General features: G+C 51.8%; 2 protein-coding genes across 6 annotated transcripts in view; both read left to right on the top strand.

Moving 5' to 3' along the window:
* The window catches only part of Kiaa1671 (KIAA1671 ortholog), a 163,372-nt gene extending 148,611 nt beyond the window's left edge, over positions 1-14,761 (top strand). For all 4 annotated transcript variants that reach the window (XM_023711831.1, XM_023711832.1, XM_023711835.1 and 1 more), the window contains 5 exons: positions 1,449-1,623; positions 3,882-4,006; positions 4,692-4,831; positions 6,844-6,925; positions 10,119-14,761. In XM_023711831.1, coding sequence (XP_023567599.1) covers positions 1,449-1,623; positions 3,882-4,006; positions 4,692-4,831; positions 6,844-6,922 — 519 coding nt within the window. In that variant the 3' untranslated portion in view covers positions 6,923-6,925; positions 10,119-14,761. The remainder of the gene's footprint in view (positions 1-1,448; positions 1,624-3,881; positions 4,007-4,691; positions 4,832-6,843; positions 6,926-10,118) is intronic.
* Positions 14,762-16,432: 1,671 nt separating this feature from the next.
* The window catches only part of Crybb3 (crystallin beta B3), a 5,167-nt gene continuing 579 nt past the window's right edge, over positions 16,433-21,020 (top strand). Inside the window, exons 1-5 of one of the 2 annotated variants that reach the window (XM_004628018.1) lie at positions 16,433-16,442; positions 17,701-17,793; positions 18,572-18,690; positions 19,841-19,973; positions 20,405-20,547. In XM_004628018.1, coding sequence (XP_004628075.1) covers positions 17,719-17,793; positions 18,572-18,690; positions 19,841-19,973; positions 20,405-20,547 — 470 coding nt within the window. In that variant the 5' untranslated portion in view covers positions 16,433-16,442; positions 17,701-17,718. Of the gene's footprint in view, positions 16,443-17,665; positions 17,794-18,571; positions 18,691-19,840; positions 19,974-20,404; positions 20,548-21,020 lie in introns of those variants that run through there. The other variant, XM_004628017.1, reaches the window with a different exon arrangement.

The raw sequence follows: 21,020 nt of genomic DNA, 5'->3' as shown, positions 1-21,020 counted from the left end.
GCAATCATGAGTTCTGATTAAAGCTAAGCTAAGCCCTCGCGCCTGCCAGGTAGGCAGGAAGTCTGATTCCTGCCCTGGAGGTCAGCCTGAGGTTCCTCTCCCAGGCATGTACAGCCTGCCATGTGACGGCTGGGTGAGCTGGGCACTGCCACTAAGGCTTTGCTCCGTAGCGTACAGAGCTCTCTTCTCTGTGATACTGCTGCAGGAAGAGAAGCCGCTCAGACATTAGACCCATTTTGGGGGTTCAGGGGTAGACCCTGTTACTGAGCTCACCCTACCCCATGTGCCCATCAGATGGCCTCCTGCTCCAGACCCTCCTTGACCACTCCAGGGACAAGGCCTGGAGACAGAGGGACCCTGACAGTAGAGCCACTGCCGTGCCTCCTGTAGGTGCAGATCTGACATGTCTAGAAATCCCCTCTCTCCTGTTAGCAGTGCCCCACACACACCCTTTAGGGAAGCAAAAGGTTCCCCCACTAGGGCTTCCTCTGGGACCTTACACAGCTCCACCTCCTTCCGTATGGCAGGCTGTCAGGGGCACCAACAGATAAAGGTGGAGACAGAGAAGCTAGCTCAGTCTTCACCTCCTCCTGCCCACCTCTCTTGCAAGGACGAGGTGAGATGCTGCCTTCAGCTGCCCATGCAGTGGGTACTGAGACCTCCAGGCTGCCCAGCATTGCTGTGGCTGAGGGACTTGTGTGATGTCACCGTGCCCTAGCATTTTGCTGGACGTTCCCTCTGGCACATAAAGCGTTTTCTTTTCCACATCCATTATAAGCAACAACAGCAGTGTCAACGGCCACCGGTCACACAGTGTTGGCACTGGTGGGGGCCTGGTGGCTGCCACTGTCCGCACACACTAACAGCCCAAGAGGCAATGTCCTCTGCCTGTTTTGCAGATTAAGAATCTGAAGTGCCCACAAACTGATTCCAAACACGGGCACAGGTCTAAACCACGTATCATCCTGTGCTGGGGTATATGTCACACTTGTCCCTGTTCTGCTCTCCTAAGGGAGTGCTTGGGCTGGAGGCCACCAGGGCAGCGGTTCCATGCATACAGAGCCATCTCCCTGTCCAGGCCAGCCCTGCCCACTCTCGGAGGCTAAGAAACCAGCCCTACACTGACGGTGTTGCACGCCTGCAATCCCAGCACTGAGAGGCTGAGGCAGGAGGACTGGACCGAGTTCCAGCCAAGCCTGGGCAACTTCGTGGCTCAGCAAGATTGTGTTTCAAAAATGAAAAATGGCAAAAAGGTCTGGGGCCTTCTCCCAGTGTGAAGGCTCCTGCCAAAATTGGTTAACTAGTAAAATAAAGTGTAAAGTGCTGGGCCCAGTTAAACAGGCTCTCACCGATCAAGGCAGCCATACGTACCCTCAAAGGCAGTGCCCTCCACTGATGGGTCTCTTGCTTTTGCTTTTTCTTCTTCTTCTTCTTGGTGGCCACTGAAGCAAACCTCAGTGCTGGACTCCAGTGCTCTCAAGAGCCGCGTGCAGCTCAGCAAGAGGAGCCGCCGCAGGGGGCCTATCTCCCACTCCCTGCGTCGGAGCCAGTTCAGCGAATCAGAGAGCCGGTCTGCTTTGGAGGAGGAGGACAATAGTACCTGGATGTTCAAGGACTCAACAGGTTCGTCTGCCAGGGCCTTCTGTCCCACCCCGGTGCCCACGGAGTAGTAGGGGCCTGGGGTACCTCCTGGGAAGAACTCCCCAACTTTGCAGGCTTCTGTGCCTTGGATACAATTATAGAAGAAACTGGTTTCCTGTTTTGTAGAGCTTAGGGCTATGATAAAAATCATTTCAAAGCATGATAATTTGGATCCTGCATCTTACAAGGAGCAGAGACACAATAAGGTTTCACTGCTTCTGCTTAATATATTAAGTTCACCCTTTTACACTCTTTAGGTTTGCTTGAAGGTTTTCTAGACTCTTAGGTTGAAAATTACTTTGTTTATTAGTCTTTTTGTTTTCTAATGTATTACTAAAGGCTATGCATGGTCCCCTAAGGACTGCTTTGGCTGCTGCTATGTCAAAATCTGAGCTGCCTCTTACAGTATGTAAGAATTTATCTAGGGATCAAGGTCCCAGGTAGAAGTGTGGAGAGAACATCTGTGTGTGTCAGGGGCCTCTCCCAGCTGCCTCTCATGCTGGGAGTCAGAGCCGTGTGCTCTAGGGCCCAGCAAGGACAGCTCACCCCTTGGTCCTTTGTTAAGGAGTTAGATTTCATCTGTTGATGGAGTGCTGTTAAAGGTTTTTAAGAGGAAACGAAATTGCTTCTTGCAGTGAGGACTATGGCAGCTAATACCTCCTACGCCAACACATCATTTATGTGGGGTGGGGAGGTACTGGGGATTGAACCTGGAGCCTTTGCACTGAGCTGTATGTCAAGCCTTTTTTATTTTGCTAATTATGAGACCTAGTCCCCCTAAGTTGCTAAATTGCCTAGGCTAGGCTCAAACTCAGGATCCTCCTGCCTCGGCCTCTCAGAGTGCTGAATTTACAGGCATATGTCACTACCCCCAGCTCAGACACAATTTTTAGTTGCCTAGAAGCTGCCGTAGGTGTTCTTCAGTCATCTGAGACTTGCCCTTAGCAAACAGAAGGATGCCAGGCAAAGCTCCAGAGCCAGGAGAGTCCACTGCTTCTGGTCAGATAACTTTAACAAAAGCTAGAAAAATCATTGCCCTCTCCCTCTCCCAATCCATTTCAGTTTTTTTACAGAAAATGCTTAGGTGCCTTTATGTGAGTGAGACATCTCCCTGTGGGCTTTCTTAGCCGAGCTACAAGCGGTGATCAGAAGATACAGAGAGTGCTTATGTGTAAAGTTTAGTACACTAGAAGGCATATTGCCATTGATCCCCCCAGAACACCCCCCCCACACACACACACACACACGCGCGCGCGCGCTTCAAAAACACTCATCCCATTGTCCTGGCCACTTTCTAAGCAGTTCTGCAAGTTCTCTTTCCTGAGTGTCTATGAAGCACAGTAAAATAGTACGGTGAGGTGAGTGCTGCAAGTGTCACCCAGTGAGAGGCAGGTCCCAAAGATGCCCCGGGGGGCCTGCCCATTAGCACAGTTGTTGAAGTGACTGCTTAAACAGAGCAGTCAGGCTCAGGTTGCTGTGGTTAGATCCCCAGATCCTCAAGCCACACCAGAAATGCCCTCAAGGCATCCTGAACCTTCAAAAAAAAAAAAACCCTTCTGAACTTTCAGAGCTGAGCAGATGGCTCAGTGGAATAAGTACTTGCCTGGCAAGCGCAAGGTCCTGAGTTCAATCCCCAGTAACACCAAAAAAAAAAAAAAAAGGAAAGAAAGAAAAAGACGCCCCAGACTGTCTCATCCTCCTTCTTCACTGGACCTGACCTGGCTTGTATGACTGTTGGCTCTTTCCCCAAGTAAACATGACCATGAATCACGAATGTTCTGAATGCACGCAGGACCCCGAGGCAGCCACCACAGTGCAGTCAGAGACACAAGAGAGGATTTGCAGAGTGCTTCAGACGGTGGCGAGAGAGGTGGGGTGCCTGTGAAGTGAGGGATTACTGGCAGTGTGTCCCTCACTAGGATGAATGTAAACATTTTTACACACACATACAAGACTCGAGCACCTCTGGTGCCTTCAATCACATGTCCCATGCCAAGCTACCCGGAGCGCATGAAGACTGCAGTGGGGACAGAAGTGCCGAGATTCCCCAGTGTGGCCCCGGCAGCCGCACTTCTGGGTCCCAACAGACTCGAGGGGCCCCCAGGACCGGGGAAGGCTGGGACTGGCCCCTCCTCGAGCGTGCCAAGTTCTCTGCTTTGCCTGGGCTCCAAGGAGTAGGCCTTGCGGGGCTCTGTAGATGACAGCTGCCAGTGACTTCAGTACTCTTTTCTCTGCAACAGAAGAGAAATCGCCCAGGAGGGAAGAGTCGGATGAGGAGGAGACGCCGTCCAGGACTGAGAAGACGCCGATTGGCCAGCCTCAGAGAGTGCCTGTGTTTCCAGGCATGGATCCAGCGGTCCTGAAGGTACCAGGGCCAGCTAGTGGGTGGGGATATCCCTCCCTCCCTCCCTCCCATCCATCCATCCGGTGTCCACCCACCATGAGTTAACCCCTTCTCCCTCTGATTTTGAAATAGTTTAAGACCCAGAGCAAGTTGCAGCAATGGTATGGAGACTTCCTGTGTCCCTTGCCCCGTGATGGTGTCTCTCATGTACGTAGTATGTTGTCACAACCAGGGAAGCGGCCTCTGGTTATTAACAACACTAGTGATTTATTTGGACTTCACTAGTGGCCCAGTGTGGCTTGGTCTCCATTTTCTGTCTCTCTGTGGCCCCCTACCTGCAGCCCCTCTCATATATCTGAAGTGCCCACCAAAGTCGTGACATTCGCTCACCATGTGCCCATGGGAACCGAGTGGGCAATCGAGATGTTTATTCCTTCTGCAAAGGCACAGGAGTAAGAAGCCAGGGAGAGTGTGCATCACCTGGGGTGGAGCTGCTGTCCCCATCCGGGTGCTTGGGACAGTGGGGGATGCAGCAGTGAGGACTGGTGATGCAGGGCTGATGCTGCTGGCCCCGATCCTGGGCACCAGCCCGGCCCGACTCCTCCTCGGGGCCATTGCTTTCCGAGGGCTCCCGCAGCCGGCCCTGTTGGCGAGCGAGCCCAGCCCACACACAAGGCCGCTGATCCTGGCTCTCATCTCTGCCCAGGCTCAGCTGCACAAGAGGCCAGAGGTGGACAGTCCTGGTGAGACCCCCAGCCGAGGCCCCCAGCCCAAGACACCCAAGTCCGTGTTCCAGCCAGGGGCACTGGGCAGCCGAGTGCTTCCCTCTAGCATGGAGGACAGAAGGTAAGCGTGTGCAGACAGACTTGGTGTCACAGGGTGCTGACAGCTCCACTGCTTTACCTCCAGCATCTGCACTGGGGCCCGGGGCGCCTCCGCATCTTCTCTTCTGTGCCAGAGGAGAGCACAAGTATGCCTGCCCCCCCATATATACATATACACACACCACACAGAAGCCCAGGGCACACCTGGTCTGGGGCAGACAGTGGGGAAACTGAGGCTTGCCCCATCCTTTCCTCCCCCTCGGAAGCACCTTTGGCTCAGGAGAAGCAAGGGACATGGGAAGGACAGTCCAAGGGTACAGCCAAGTGGAAAGAGATAAACCTGGCTCTGGTCAGTGCCCCTTGGTGGAACAGCTGTCCTGTGCCTGGGCTCAGCCTGCTCAAGCAGAGATGACCTCAGCACTGCCCTAGCCCCCCCCCCCCCCCCGGACTCTTGCTGGGGCTAGCAGTCGTGGGCACAGGCTCTGAAGTTACTCAGCCCAGGTTGGAGTCAGCTATGCAAAGTCACCAGGCAGCTATGGGCCTTGGTTTCCTCATCTGTGAAACGGGTTTACAAACTGTCATGACTTTCTGGGTGGCTGTGAGGATGGAGTTATGCAGTGGAGCCTGGTGTGTAGATTTGCTCGGAGAGTAGAGTTCTGCCCGGTACTCTCAGCACATGAATTAGGAATTATTTTTGACTCTAGACTTGTGATAGAACAACCAAGATAGAATAGAATTGGCAAACTGTAGCCCACGGTCTGGATTTGCCAATGAAGCTTCACTGGCACAGGGCCACGCCCACTCACGTCAGTATTGTCTGTGTCTGCTTCCGCATGAGGACTGCAGGGACATGTGCAGCCCGCAGTCAGAAATAGTTACTGTCTGGTCCTTTGTCTGACTCATGGCGGAAGGGCTCGTCACACCCTGCAAGCTGATGGGAGAGGGGTCCAGATGGCCGGTCGAGTCTCAGCTGGGCCACGGGACAGCAAGAGGGGATGCCGCACAGGGGCCACACTGTGCAGGGACCTGGAGACTGGTGTTCTCAGGGCCGCAGGCGGTGTGTGTCAGTGCACCAGGGAAAGTTCAGAGAGACGGGGATGACTGCCGCGTGCCCCGCTCCCTAGGAACACCAGAACCGCAAGGTGGCTCTGTGTGTCTCGGTGGATGGAGGACCTTCCTGACCCGGGTCTCCTGCACCTCCGGAGGCCCAGGCTTGTGCCTCCGCCACCAGGCCAGACATGGCTGAAGTCTGGGGTACCCCACACCCCGGTTCATCTACCCAGGGCCTTTCCTCATTCCCAGGCTTGCAAGTGGATCAGCTCGAGATGTCCTTGGGTCACCATCTTGCTGAGCTCGCCAGGAGCTTCTTCTGAGCTCAGAAAAAATGTTAGAGAGGAATGTGTGTATTAGGGGGTGACATTAAGGATTGGCTCATGTGGCTGTGGAGGCTGCTGGAGGTACAAAACCTACAGAGGAGGCCGCCAGGCTGGAGGCCCAGGGTTCTAGTCCAGCCTTATTCCCGGGAGGTCAGTTCTTCTATCAGAGTCTTCAGCTGATTAGGTATGGCCCACCAAGTATGAAGGTTAATTGCTTTGCTCAGTCTTTTGACTTAAATGGTAATTTCACCCAAAAAAAGAACCCTTCGCCAAAATAGCTAGAATAGTATCAGAGCAAATATATGGGTACCATGGTGCAGTTGAGGTGACATAAAATTAAGAGATTGTGTATATGGATAGAAAGATGGAAGCATGCATGGATGACTGATAAGTGGATGTGTGAAAGGATTTTGTATAAAATAGGCTTTTGCAAATTATTTCACAGAGTGTATATATCAGGATTTATGCATCTCTGTCCATGGATGGACATGTGGATGAATTTCTGCTTCTTGTGTGTGGATTGTGTTTTATGACATCTTGCCACTGTGTGTGCTTGGCCAGCCCCCTCTTGGCTCAGTGGATGGAGAGGCAGGCACACAGCCCTGCTCCCAGGACTCCCAGAGTAGCCCACACTGACTCCCCGGCCTTGCGGTTTCAGGTCAGAAGAGCCTTCTCCCCAGTGGCTAAAGGAACTGAAATCCAAGAAGAGGCAAAGCCTGTATGAGAACCAAGCCTGACAGGTAGAAAGGGCCGATGGTCCTGGGACCAGAGGTGGAGGAGTGGGGGGCAGGGGTGTGGAGTCGGGGGTGTGGTGTCACGGGGAGTGGCGACCATGCAGAGGGACGCAGGCAGAGCTGTGTTAGGGCACTGGTGGGGACTTAGTCCTATGGGAATGGAACTCAGCCTGCAGCCCAGAGTGGGCAAGAGGGGCCTGGCAAGGGGTCAGACAGAGGCCCAGGCTTTGGTCCTGTGCATTGGGCCGCCCTTCCCACTGCATCTGCACCCTTTTCTAAAATGAAAGTGTGGGACAGCAACGGTTAGCTTCATCTGAACTCTTTCCAGTTTCTGCATGGGGAATGTGTTTGTGTACAAACTAATTATGTTTAGTTTTTAAAAATCCATGCAGTCATCCCTCAGTATCCACAGGGGAGTGGGTCTAGAAGGACACCCCAATCCAGGGATGCCCCAGCCCGCTCCATCAAGTGGTACAGTCTATGCATGAAACCTACATACATCCTCCCAGAAGCTTCAAATCACTGCTAGGATCATTAAAATACCCAGGACCATGTAAATTGTCATTGTGTTATATTACTTGGGGAATAACAACATGACAAAAGTCCTATACATCTTTATTACACATGTGCTTTTTCCCAAAAAGTACTTTTAATCTAGAGTTGGTTGGATCCGCAGATGGGGTGAACACACAGGCAGGGAAAGCTGACCTTACTAAAAAAAAAAAAAACAAGCGTTTGTACCCTGGTGCAGCTCTCAGATGACTGGGAACACGCAGAGTGGGTCACACCACTGAGGGGTGCTCAGGGCTCACCAAGAACGCACCGGAAGTACCAAGCTGCGCACAGCCTGTACACCCTCATTTTAGGAAACACGGTCACAAAGCAAAGTCAGCCTTGATTTGATTGGTGGAAATGATCCACACTCCCTGAATCTCCAAATACTCTGAAAACACCACTTTTTTTTCTGTTTCTTTTCTTTTCTTTCTTTCTTTCTTTCTTTCTTTCTTTCTTTCTTTTTTTTATATATTCCACTGTTTATTTGTTTATTTATTTATTTATTACATTTATTTATTGTGTGTGGCCAGCTCAGCCCACCAGGGGGCGGGGCTGGCTGGCATGTGGTACTGGGGGATCGAACCGAGGTCCCTGTGGTTTGCCAAGCTTGTTCCAAGTAGGTGCTTTAGACCACTGAGCCATCTCTCCAGCCCCTCCCCCTTTTTTTTTATTGCTCCTTCAGTGACAAAGCCTGGCCTGAAGGGAAACAATGCTGAAGATGTGGTTTGTACCACTCTATGTATTGATTTATGAGGTGTGACCAAAACGTATGGTGATTGTTTAAATTCTTAAAAATTCATTACGGTAAAAGACGCTCCCTCCAGTACCTCTCTCCCTTCGGACACTTATCCCACCCCTCTCACTGCTTCCTGAAGTGCTTCTGGAAGTCCTCTTTCCTGAGTGTCTTCGTACCATGTCCTGAATTGATCCAAAATGTCCTGAAGGACATGTCCTTCGTAAATGTCCTGAATTGATCCAAAATGTTTACTTTACATGATTATTTTGGTTTGGGGGGAAGATCCAGCAAATAGAGTAAATGGGGATACCCCGTAGCATCTCTGTGAGCCTGACAGGCTATTGAAAGGCCTCTCTCAAGAGCAGCATTTACTATATTTTTGATCCCAAAGCATGAAGACACTCATGAAAAAAGACTCTTAGAGCTGCTTCTGAAAATGGCAAGAATGGTGGGATGTGTGTACTGGAAGCAAGAGGGAGCATTTTTTTAAAAAATGTATTTGGTACAGGGTCTCACTACACAGCTCACACTCCTAGTGATCCTCCTGTTTTCAGCTTCCCCAGCACTAGGATTACAGGTGTGTGCCACCACAGCCAGTGTCATCTCAGTGGCTGGCTCAGCACGCCCGGGGGGACAGGGCTGGTGCAGCATGTGGTGCCGGGGATCAGACCCCTGTGCCTGCACTTTCCTAAGCAGGCACTTAGACTGCTGAGCTATCTCACCAGCCCAAGGGGGAGACTTGAGAGAGGGTAATGACAATGTATCTTCAACGGTAATAAATTTAAATATTCACCCTATATTTTGATCACCTCTTGCTTTTATTTTTTTTTAATATTTATTTATTGTGTGTGTGTGTGTGTGTGTGTGTGTGTGTGTGTGTGTGGCCAGCTCAGCCCACCAGGGGGCGGGGCTGGCTGGCATGTGGTGCTGGGGGATTGAACCGCAGTCCCTGTGCTTTGCTGAGCTTGTTCTAAGTAGGTGCTTTAGACCACTGAGCCATCTCACCAGCCCAACCTCTTGCTTTTATTAATTTGCTTAACTATATTTATTTATGCTATGCAAGAGCTAAGGTTCAAGGCCTTCTCCGTGTGAGGCAGTTGCTGTACTGTGGTCTATACCCCCAGCCCTGTTTGCCCAACTGGATAAATATTTGGACTATATCGTGTGCTTGATTATGAGGGTGCTACATAATACATGTTGCATAATATGTATATGTACGGACGGATGCATACATTTGAGCATAGATGCGTATATTCACCTCCTCAAGAAGACTTAAACAATCCCCAGCAAGTCCTTGCTCAAGGGCTCAGCTAAGGGTCAGCACCTGTGTTTATTCTGTGTTTGGCACAGCACGTGTGCTATCTTCTGGAAGCCTCCAGCAGCCCGTCCACTTGAAAGTTTCCTTAGCACATAGTCACTGTACTTACATGTGCGATACAGCGCAAAGTCTCAGTACACTATGAGTATGTAACCATGAAGTCACTTTAGTTAGCAAACCCACCACCTCAAACATTTATCAATTCTTCATGTGGAGGGCATTCCAACCCTTTCTTCTATGTTATTATCAGCAATCCGTTTGAGGAAATTGGGCCTCAGAACTGATACTAAATGTCTACTGGGCCAGACTGTCCACCATACGCTTCACTTCACCCCTCTCCTACCTGCCAAAAAGTCTTTCCTGGTCTGAGCTTATGAAGACTGCATCCCGGGGACTGCCAGAAATGGCTGTTCACTTGTTGGGTTTTGGTAGTGCTGGGGAAGGAAGCCAGGCCCTTGCTCATGCTAGGTGTGTACTGCGCCACTGGACTGCACCTGTGTCCCCACAAAAGGTTAGAAGGCCTGCTGCTGGAGCCAGGCAAGGCCAAACATCCCCCCTGCTGACACTAGCACTTTCTCCTTCTTCTCCAGGCAGGGGACAGCACCACATCTAATCAACAGAAGCCTTAACTGTCAGACTGTCGTGAGCCACAGAGAGGCCGAGCTGCTGCCCCCCGCCTGCACTGTGCTCACGTGCCTGGGCCTTGCTCCAGAGCTCAGATCCCACACGAAGGCCTCCCGTCCTCGAGGACCTGCTCAGCTCCAAGACAGCACTTCCGGCTGGGAAAGAAGCCAGGCTGCCCAGAAATGCCCCTGCCAGGGTTTTGCTTTTACATTAGAGTTTGCATTTCCATCCTCTTTCGACACCTTCTGCATCTCAAGGAACATCAGTGCAAGGCTGAGAAGGTTCTGAAAAACATCTGAATTGGGAGATCAACTCTTGGCTGAGTCTTTCTCCAAGAAAGGACATTTCCAAGAAAGTTCAAACCATTTACTTGCTACTGTCCTCTTGTTCCAAGGCATTGCCATGGGGTTGGGAGTTTTGATTGCTTTGACAGATTCCTTTCTTTTCATGAGGAATCAGCATTTCCAATTATTAAACATACTCTCCCCTATTCTTTTAAGTGTATTTCTCCTTCTAGTTGGGCCATGTGCATAGATAACCTCCTTTTTGTTTGTTTTAGAAGGTGATTAAGCAATAACATAGCCAATTTTCTTTGAAACTTGACATGTATATATGTTTTTACATTAAAGGGCAGGAGGACAGGTGTGTGGATAGTATGTTGTGACGTATCCAACCTCAGGTTATCTTCTCTCTATCCAAGCTTTTTACAATGTGTTACTGTCACCCTATATATATTCTTCCTCTTTCTTTCTCAGTTGAGCCCTGATTTCCATGGGGTGGCCCTTGTCCCTTGGCTTCAAGGGGTCATGAGGGCAGCTCAAATGGCAGTATCTTTGTCAAACACCAGACCTGCCTCAAGCATCTTCTCCAGTTCTTTTGAACAAAGCCCAGCTTGCTGGAACAGAGGAGTCTTTTGAAGTCAGCCTTGAAACAAATGCTTAAAGGGTGCTTTTTGGGTTTCTGTTTTCTCTCACCTTGACCCCACCCCCACCCCCGCTCTACCTGACTGCATGCATTTCTGTTGTTCAAGTGCTGGAGATGCTGGCATTACTCCAAACCCTTCTCCAGAGGGGAACTCTAGGCCAAGGACTTCCCGGGAGTGCTGGCTGTGTGGTGACAAAATGCAAGACTCACCCTGCCTCTTTCTTTTTCTATAAGCTAATTCCTGAGAATCTCCAGACCTTTGGGGATTCCAGACACCGTCTTCTCTGTCCTTCTATTTTGGAAATCCTCAACCCCATCCCCATCTACTTCCAAAGCATCAGGCACCAGGAAACATCCCAGATGTGCCTGGCTGGCTGCCTGCAATGCTGGAGTTGCCATAAATCTTGTGCCAACCTTGCCAGAGAGTCCCCCAATGGTGAGACAGATGGACAGTTCACAGGGCAGCCCATGATTGCAGAGGGGCTTGGGACTAAATGTCCTGGTAGATCCATACACAGCACTAACTAGATAGCAAAGTAGACTCCTGAGAGGTGGAACGTCTTTCTTGTTAAATCCATTATTTGCAAATAGTGTCAAAATTTTCCTCTCTTCTCTCCAGCCACATTTCCAAGAGTCTTCACGTACCTCCCATCTTATCTTCCTTTCTAATCTGCTTGTACTGACTCTTTTCTGTCTTACTTGTGGGACTGGTGTTGATTGCTCCAGGTTCACACGGATGCCTGTGCACAGCTTAGAGGTGCGGTTCAGCACCATGGACAGCAACACCAGGCCTCACTGACCACCCTGAGTGGCCTGGCTGGGCTTTGCCTACTGGTGGGCCATTGCTGGACCTGTGTCTGTGTGGGAACTTGGCCCTGCTCAGTGCGTTTGTATTCTCATCCCTGAAGTATAGTAGTTCATTTGTTCTCTATAGCTATTTGGAGATTAATCCTTCCAGAACTACTTTGGTTGCCTTTTTTTTGAAGATCCATTTCATGTTTTGCAACAATCTTGATGTGATGACTAAGTGAAAAGAAAAAAAAAAAAAAAGTCTCCCTTGGAACACTTCCCTAGTGTTCTGACCCTGACTTCATCACTTGGTTCTTGTCTCTGCCACTGGAAAGGGTCCTTTGGTACCTGTGTGGATGTGTAACAGCATGCAGAATGCTTAATTCTTTTCTTTCTTTTCTTTTCTTTTCTTTTTTTTTTTTAGAAGGCTTAATTCTAAATGAGCTAGATCTGAGCCCAAGTTAAACTGACAGGAGAAACCCACTCCCAAATGAGGTTGGCCTGGGCATCTTTTGCCTGACCTCACACCTTGACTGGCAATATATCTATTTAATTCCACCTTGACGTAGATATACCCACTGACTCAACCCTAGCCGCAGCAAGCCCTGAAGATCCTCATCTCATTTCCAGCAGCATAGAGCTGGCATTCCGCGACCCTCCAAGTGCAGGTTCCTTATGACCTTGGAGTCCTGTTTTGATCTGTGCAGTGCAGGGAGAAGTGACCATGATGCTTGAGTCTTGGCGGGAAGCTGGACCACTGCATTGTGCATGGACCCTTTTTTAAACGAGGTGAGCTCTTTGGAGCTTAGCAATGGGTTTTCTACTAGCTTCTGAAGTCTCCCTGAAGTCTCCTCTGGAAATCTGTCTTTTTGAACTAACTTTATATGCCTTAGTCACCTGTGTGTTGTCAGGTCACCTGCCCCCCCCCCGAGATTCTCAAGTGAGTCTTACATACAATGCAGATTCCTTGGTAGGTACCACCTCCTCCTCCCCCTGTGCCCATCAGCACTTTGACAGCTGGCCTTCTGCTAAGTCTGTATCTCTGTCCCCTCCAGTTGATCTTCACCTTCATGGTCCCTTGCCTAATGATACATGGTGAAGCCTCAAAAATTAATGTTGTAGAGAATTACTCATCACCACCAGAGAAATGCTACAGGAAGTGAGACCTCACTGAATTGGGGACCTTGGGGACTTGGGGTAAAATTGACCCGACCAGCTCTGGTTGTCTGGGATTAGGGAAAGGACAATTGGACAGCAGCATCCTACAGGCCATACAACTCCAGACAAGTTTGTCTCCCTCCACCCCCAACCCACCCCCAGAAGTGAGGAGGTTGACTTTAAGAAAGTGCTAACAAACAAGAATAGAAATAGGCATCGAGGGGCCAGGGATTTATCTCAGTGATGCAGTGCCTGCCTGGCAAACATGAGGTCCTGAGGCTTAGAGGCTGAGAAAGGATTTGGGGAAATCCTGAGCTTGATTTTCCTAAAGAAAACTGCAGCTGCTTCCATCTGGAGTTGACAAACCCCTTGTCAATCTGCAGCTTTACAGTGTGCGTCTCACGCCATGCACCCAGATTGGTCCCTGGAGTGAGGCATGACTGCAGCCCCCAATGGGATAGTTTAAGCCAAGGTGGTCTTTAAAGCGACAGAGAGGTTTTGGAGCCTGGGAAACCAGAGGCCAAGGTCCCATAGCACCATGGTCCCATGGCGTGAAGGAGTGTGGGGGTGGAGAAAGCCACCCAGGCAGAACCCAGTCTACATCTCAGAAAGGATCACCTTGGGCTGAGTCCCATACTGAGTAGGGGTACCGGCTGTGTGCCGAGAAGGTGCCAGGAGCCACCCCTGTGGTACTTTTGGAAGCCAAGGCTGTGGTTGCCTAAGTCCATGCCAGCAGGATAAAACCCTGGGTCATCAGCAGTCCAGGTCCCTTTGGTCCCCATGACTCTCTGGATTTTCTTTCTTTCATCTGGTTGGTTCCTGCAGGACAAGGGGCAGAAAGCCAGCTCTCAGGTCTGGAAAGCCACACTAAAATTTCTGGCAAACAAAGCCTCAAAATCCCCACCTCTCAGCCTGCCTTCTTTGCCCACCCCTACAACACCCTTAAATAGTTGCCTCTCACCTGGGCCATGACACTTCCTAATGTGACTTGGACTAGCTGCTCTGTGACAATCCCTGGTGGCATCGCACCAGCTAAAAATCATGCCATAATCTAAAGAAAATTTTGAGCCTTTAAATGATCCTGTTCCACATTGCCTTATAGATCCTGTAACTATGGGGCTCACAAAATAACACATTGCAGTGTGGAAGGTATTTTGTACTGTTTTGTTTCCTAAGTCAACAGGTACCCTAGAAGTCACATGCTCCCCAGATGGTTATGCTTTCCATGTGTTTTGCAAGATGGGCTGGGAACATGGAACTACAGTACCTAGAAATACAGTGTATATTTTCCCAACTGTTCTTCCAGGCCCATCCTCAGATACTTGAGTCATTATAGGACAAGAACTCGAGTTGTGGGGGGAACAGCTAAGCCTCCTCCCTGCGGTGTTCGTGCAGTTGCCTTATGAATTCACAAGCTCCAGGACTTCTGAACGGAAGGCAGATGAGAGGCACTTTATCGGATCCTGGAAAGAATCTAACGATGTGACTGAGAGTTATAAAAACCTATATTTTTAATGTAAAAATAAAAGAGGAGGGAGGGCCCCCTGGACCTCACAGAGTATTGGGTGTCTACAAGTGCTTTTATATTTTGTAACTGTAAAGAGGTTTCTTATGCACAGAAGAGCAGCTGGAAACTGGTCCACTGCAATGAAACGAGATGACCTTTGCATGTACAGAGATGTCGCATTCAGACTCTGAAAACAGCAAATAAAGCTTTGATGCAAGTTGTGTTGGAGAATCGGCACATCTCTGTGAATGAGTCGGGGCTGGGGGAAGGGGGCCTGGTGCCCTCTCCTGCTGCTGAATCAGTCCCTCCCCTGTGCTGAGCTGTGGGCCCGCAATGGGAGGGAGCTGGGGTCCTGGGATCATGTGTTGTCCACAGCAGGAGGCCATGGAGACATGGCAGGTTCAGAACAAGGGACTCTGACTGCCACCACCTGCTTGGGGGTGTCACAGGTGTCTTTGCTATAAAGTGGGAGATGGGGTGGGGGTTGGGCAAGGGTCCAGGCCAGAGGTTCTCAGCCTGGCAGACTGTGCTGTCCAGCGGTGATCATGGGGAAGGCGATGCTCCAGATGTCTGGTGAGGAGAGGCCAAGGGACGCTGCTCAGTGGCCCCCACTCCATGCCTGCCCCGCATGAAGCCAGACCTGGCTCCCGATGCCAGCTGTGCCGAGGTCCAGAACTCTGAGTCACCAAGTTGAGTCACACAAAAGTACTAAGTGCATACAGGTTCTCAGAACCTAAAGGGACACTTTGGGAGGGGGCCACTGTCCCCCCCCCAACCCTCTCCCTCCCTCCCCATGCACCCAGCTGGGGATGACCGCATCCCAAGTCACATGGTGGAGGCCAGCCTGGTTCGGTGCTCCCAGGATCCCTCACTGGCTCTAGCAGGGAGCTGAAGGGGAGAATGCAGCTGGGAGTCCTTCAGAGCTGAGCTGGGGTCCCTGCCTGCACCCAACGCCAGAGAGCAGCTCTCACCCACCTCTGTCCCCAGAGGTTTACTCCAACTTGAGTCTTTTTACCCACAGCAAATAACACAAGAAACTGTTCTTTTCAATTTCTTCCTTTGTCCCCTCAGCCTTTTATTCACTCAGTGATTATTAATAAAATACTTACCAGAGAAAACCATATTTTGGTCAGATACTCAAAATGCCTGGACTTAGTGTCTACTTACTGGTCATGAATAAGCTGACCATCATGATCATCTTTATTGCTGCTGAGGCTAAAGTCTCAAGCCTGGAAAAGGCCAGCTTCCCCTCTGCTCAGCTGGGTGGCCTTGGCTGAGTGACTTCACCTCTCTGAGCACAGTTTCTCCATAGGATGAAGGTTCTAGCAATCCCTCCCCTGAGGACGGCTGGGTGAGAATTAAACAGTGCTGAAAAGCTGGGCAGAGCCTTGCACAGACAGCTAGTGTCAAGGATGCTGCCAAAGGAAAATATTTAACTTCCCAAGTTTGTTCTCAGTGACTGTACTGAAAATTTAGGGCATTTGGCACACACAAACTGGAAGGATTCTGGGGTCCCTTATGATAAGAACTGCAGCCTTTGCAAGGATGCCTTGCACCCCGACTGAAAAACGGTAGCATCAAAAAGCCAGAGAAAGGGCACAGGGGGCACCGGAAACTTTTATCCCCTCTGACCCTGCCCCTGCCCCTGCCCAGCGCTACCACCTCCCATGGAGCATTGAGGGCCTGCGAAGTCATCAGAGGCCATGCTGAGAAGACAGGCCGGGGGCCTCCGGATGCTGCTATTGGAGTGAAGTGGTCCGGACACAATCAGGGGGACAGGGCGCTGCCTCAGCACGCCACGATGTGCTGGGCTGTCAGAACAGGCCCATAAAAAGGACAGTCACCGGGAAAGGCCGCGTGTGCAGACGTCTTCCGGCTCTTCTGTCTGTCCTGTCCTGAGGCTACAGCACAGGTTCCTTGAGAGATGGGCTGGGTGGGGGAGGTCAGGCCACCCTGATCCAAGGAGTTTGGTGACCTTCTGGGGGCACAGGGCTGGCCCCCCAACTAAGGCTGGGGACCCTGAAGGTGGGGCCAAACAACAGGACACTTCTGCCACCAGACCCAGCTGGGGGCTGGGCTGTACTATCTGCGCTACAGTGGGTGGCCAGGGTCAGAGCCTCAAGGCTGAGCAGCTCTGAGGAAGGAAAGGGGAAACTAAGACCTGCCCAGTCCCCCAAGAGTCCCCACCATCAGGACTGGGGCTGCTTTGGCACGCCAGTCGGGTGAGCACAGCACATGGGCCCCATGGCCGCACGAGCCAGGTGTGCAGGAAGTCGTGGGCAGGGGATGGTGGTGCGGGGACAGGGGGTGGGATGTGGGTACCTTGTGTACCCCTGCGCGTGTCCACAGGATTGCACACATCTGTGTGCCATACACAGAACATCCCTGGGTGTGCCCATGCCGGCCACTTTCAGGGTTCCTTCCCTGTGACATGTGCGGGGACCTGGGCTGCATGTCACTGTGCCCAATGAAGGGGACCTGGGTGCCTGGGTCTGTGTCTTGAAGGGGCTGGCACACATAAGTGTGCAGTAAGAGTTCATAGCATGAATAGCTGACAGCCTAACTCTGACAGGAAGTGGGTGTTCCAGGGACTGTTCTCTCACATGTCCTTCCTCTGAATGCCATCTGTTTGTCCCCTCCCACCAGCAGGGGATGGCCTGCCATTCACCCTTGTCACCTGACCCAGGACCTAGCACTGAGCGGGTCCTCACAGAGTCACTGGGAAAGAAGGTGACCAGTAAGCAAAGACTGTCCTTCTAGTGTGGAGGTTGGAGAGATGTGGGAAGAAACCCCCACAGCCAGACTGTGGGTGGATCCAGGGGTCACACGTCTGCAGGAGGCTCCAAGACCCCATTTTGGGGGAGCAGAGGGGCCTGGGAAAGAGCATTGGCTTGGGCCTCTTCCTCACTGTGTGCCTTAGAGAAGTGGTTTTACTTTGCTGGGCCTCAGTTCCCTCTGTAAAATGGGGCTCTCATCCCACTGACTGTCACAGTCTACATGACCCATGGTAGATGTTCAGTGGGTGTTTGTTGAGTGACTGAATGATCAATGTCATTCATGAGTCATGACCACATCCCATAGGCAGTCATGACCACATCCTTTGCTCCAATGACATCAACACTTGGGTCTGCTGAACTGGCCCTGGTGACCTATTGTCCTTTGCTTTGAAGCCAGAGTGATCCTGAGAGATGGCGGAACAACACGGAACACCAGAGCAGGCTGCAGCTGGCAAGAGCCACGGAGGCCTCGGGGGTGGTTACAAGGTACCAGGCAGAATGGGTCCTTAGAGCTCCAATTCTGGAGCAGTGCAAAAAGCAGTAGTGCCCTCCCCACCATAGCGGAGAACAGGCTGGGCAACTTCCCTTACACGTGTCTGTCCACAAGACTCCAGAAGCCAGAGGCAGGAGGGAGGCAGGAGAGCAACTTCACACTCTCTCCCTTCTGACTTACCTAAGCTTGGGGTCTCATCTGCTCTGGGTCCAGTGACCCACACTCCAGGCCCCCACATGCAGCGTGTGAGCTCAGGGGTGGGGGTGGTTGCCTCTAGGGCCCTTAGGAGGAGCCTGAGGAGAAAATGGGAGCAAGATTTTTTTTTTCTTTGTGGTACTGGAGATTGAATCTAGAGCCTTCACCTCTGAGCTATGGCCCCAATTGTCTCCTGACCTATTGGTTTGTTGTTTTTTTTAAAAATCTTGCTAAGTTGCACACCTCAAGTTCCAACTTGAGATCTTCCTGCCTCAGCCCTCCCAATTGCTAGTGACTAGGTTTGGGTTCTGAGGGCGTCCCGGAAGCATCTTCAGGACAGGAGAACCGGCGAGGAAGGCAGCCTGCAGACCTGCTAACCTTAGGCCTGATCCTTAGGGACCCTGCCCGCAGCTCTGGTGACCAACGGTCTCTTGGACAGGCGATTCCCTCCAGTTGGTCTGGGATCAACTGGTCTCTGTGTGACCACCAGGGGGCAGTGCGGGCGCACCGAGGGCTGAGGGCAGGCTGGCTCCCCAGCTCCCCAAGCCTGGGGTGTTCAGGAGGCTGCTCTTTTAGGTGACCGTGTATGAGCTGGAGAACTTCCAGGGCAAGCGGTGCGAGCTCTCAGCCGAGTGTCCCAGCCTGACGGACGGGCTGCTGGAGAAGGTGGGCTCCATCCAAGTGGAGTCGGGCCCGTGAGTATCTGAGCCTGCCAGGACTGGGCCCAGGGCGTGGGAGCCTGCTTACACGTCAGAATTTGCAGGCCAGGGAGATGGCTCAGTGAAATCAGCGCTTTCCTGGCAAGTGCAAGGACCTGAGTTCAATCCCCGGTTCTGTGAAAAAAAAAACCTGAAAAAAACTCAGAATTTGCTACAAGGCCTTAGGTAATTCCCATCCCTTCTCTGGCCTCAGTTTACACATCTGCTCATGAGCATGGACTTGTAATTCCTTTAGGCATCCTTCGAGCTCTTGCTTTCCATGGTGAAAGGCAGAGTACTAGGGAGAGAGGGGGCAGAGAAAGACAGCCCAGCACCTCTCTGAATTATCAATCGACATATATATCAATGGAATTTAATATTTACAATTTTGAAAAATTATAAATGAGCTACATTCCCAGCCCTTTTTTAATTTGTTAAAATTTTGAAACAAGCTTTCACTAAGTCACGAAGTTGCCCAAGCTGAGGTCAAACTTGGGGTCCTCCTGCCTCAGCATCCCAGAGTGGTAGGATTACAGGCAGTCACATGGAATTTACTGTAAATTATATCAATCAAGAGCCCTCATCCTGTAAGGAAGATGCTGTCTTTATCTTCTCTTATAGATGAGGAAGCTGAGGACAAAGTGTTAGGTGTCCCTCCTGTGCCCACGGGCAAGCAGGGGTCACAGCCTGGTTCTGCATCCCTGCTGGCAGAGGGGCAGTGCAGGCCGTGGCCCTGTCTGCATGGTCTTGGGAAGCTGCGCGCTCCCCGGGCCTCCTCTCCCCAGTCCAGTGGAGGGTCACAGTGGTCCTGTGTCAGAAGAAGAGTTTGTAAAGATGAACTGAGAGACAGAGAGCAGAGTGAAGAGGAGGGAGGTCAGGAGTCCTGACTTCCTGTCCCATGTTGCCAGGACCTTTCCAAGCATCCTACACAGAGGTGGACATCAAATCCATCTTAGTGACATCTGTCTGGGCGTTCTCCTGGCCTAGGGTCCCCTATGTGCCCAGTAGGTCCTGTAGCTCCTCCAAGGCAGCTCAGCTTGGGGATGGGGAGGGTGCCAAGTGGAGGTCGGCAGCGCATGGGCCTGTCCTCCCTTGACCTGGGTCCCCTGGCTGACAAACAGGTGACCTTGGCCCCTTTCTCCCCCAGATGGCTGGCGTTTGAACGCAGGGCCTTCCGCGGGGAGCAGTTTGTCTTGGAGAAGGGGGACTACCCGCGCTGGGACGCCTGGTCCAGCAGCCGCCGCAGCGACAGCCTGCTGTCCCTGCGGCCTCTGCACGTTGTGAGTTGGGGTCCCACCTATCCAGGGAGCCCTGGGGGCAGGGCCACGGAGCTGACTCAGGAGCACCTGGGAAGCCCCCCAGCCCCCCTCCCCACACACATCTGTGGCCTAAATGATCCTGTGGGACTAGAGGTTGGCTACTGAATGGCCATCGAATGCGGGTCAAGGTTGACATCCCTAGTCAGCTCAGCTGACCCTGGGACTTCCCTTTGTAATCCTATTAAATTAGAAGCCCCACAGTCCAGTCTCAGATCTGCACTGGGGTATAGGAATGTAGCCCAGCAAATAACTACACAAAGTAACTCTGAGATAGCTCCCCCCGTAAGTTTCCCAACGATCCCAGCACCCCTCTTCCCCCACTTCTGGCCTCTTGTGTGCGCCTCCTTACTGGCGCGGGAGCAGCGGGCTCACCAGACTCTCGCCCCCCACAGGATGGCCCGGACCACAAGCTGCACCTATTTGAGAGCCCCGGCTTTAGCGGCCGCAAGATGGAGATCGTAGATGACGACGTGCCCAGCCTGTGGGCTCACGGCTTCCAGGACCGCGTGGCTAGCGTCCGTGCCATCAATGGGACGTAAGGACCTGGCCTTCCGGCCACGCCCACTGGTCAAGCCCTGGGGTGTCACCCTCTCTTGGCCATGCTCTGACCACACCCATCCTCCCCTGGCCACACCCACCAGCCTCTCCCTCTGGGCCTTGCCACCCACCTGAAGGCAGCAGCTCTGGTTTCTTACCTGATGATCATTGCGGTGCTTGGGGTCTGGAAAATCCAGACAAGCATCCGCCTTGAGGCAACTGCCAGTGGCCTGCCTCCCATACCCTTGGGAGTTCTAGGCAGCCTCCACTCCAGGAACTTTTATCATTTAAACCAAGGATGGCGGTGCACACCTGTAATCCCAGCACCCTAGGAGGCTGAGGCAGGAGGGTTGCTAGTTCAAGCCTAGCCTGGGCAAGTTAGTGAGACTTTGTCTCAAAATTTAAAATGAGGATGTAGTTCAGTGTAAAGGCCCTGGATTCGATCCCCAATGGGTGGGGGAGTGGTGGGGG

Source organism: Octodon degus, unplaced genomic scaffold (genome assembly GCF_000260255.1).
Source record: "Octodon degus isolate 3935 unplaced genomic scaffold, OctDeg1.0 scaffold00021, whole genome shotgun sequence".
Classification (NCBI taxonomy): domain Eukaryota; kingdom Metazoa; phylum Chordata; class Mammalia; order Rodentia; family Octodontidae; genus Octodon; species Octodon degus.
Note: the sequence above shows the minus strand (reverse complement) of the source record. Positions and strands in the feature narration are given on the sequence as shown.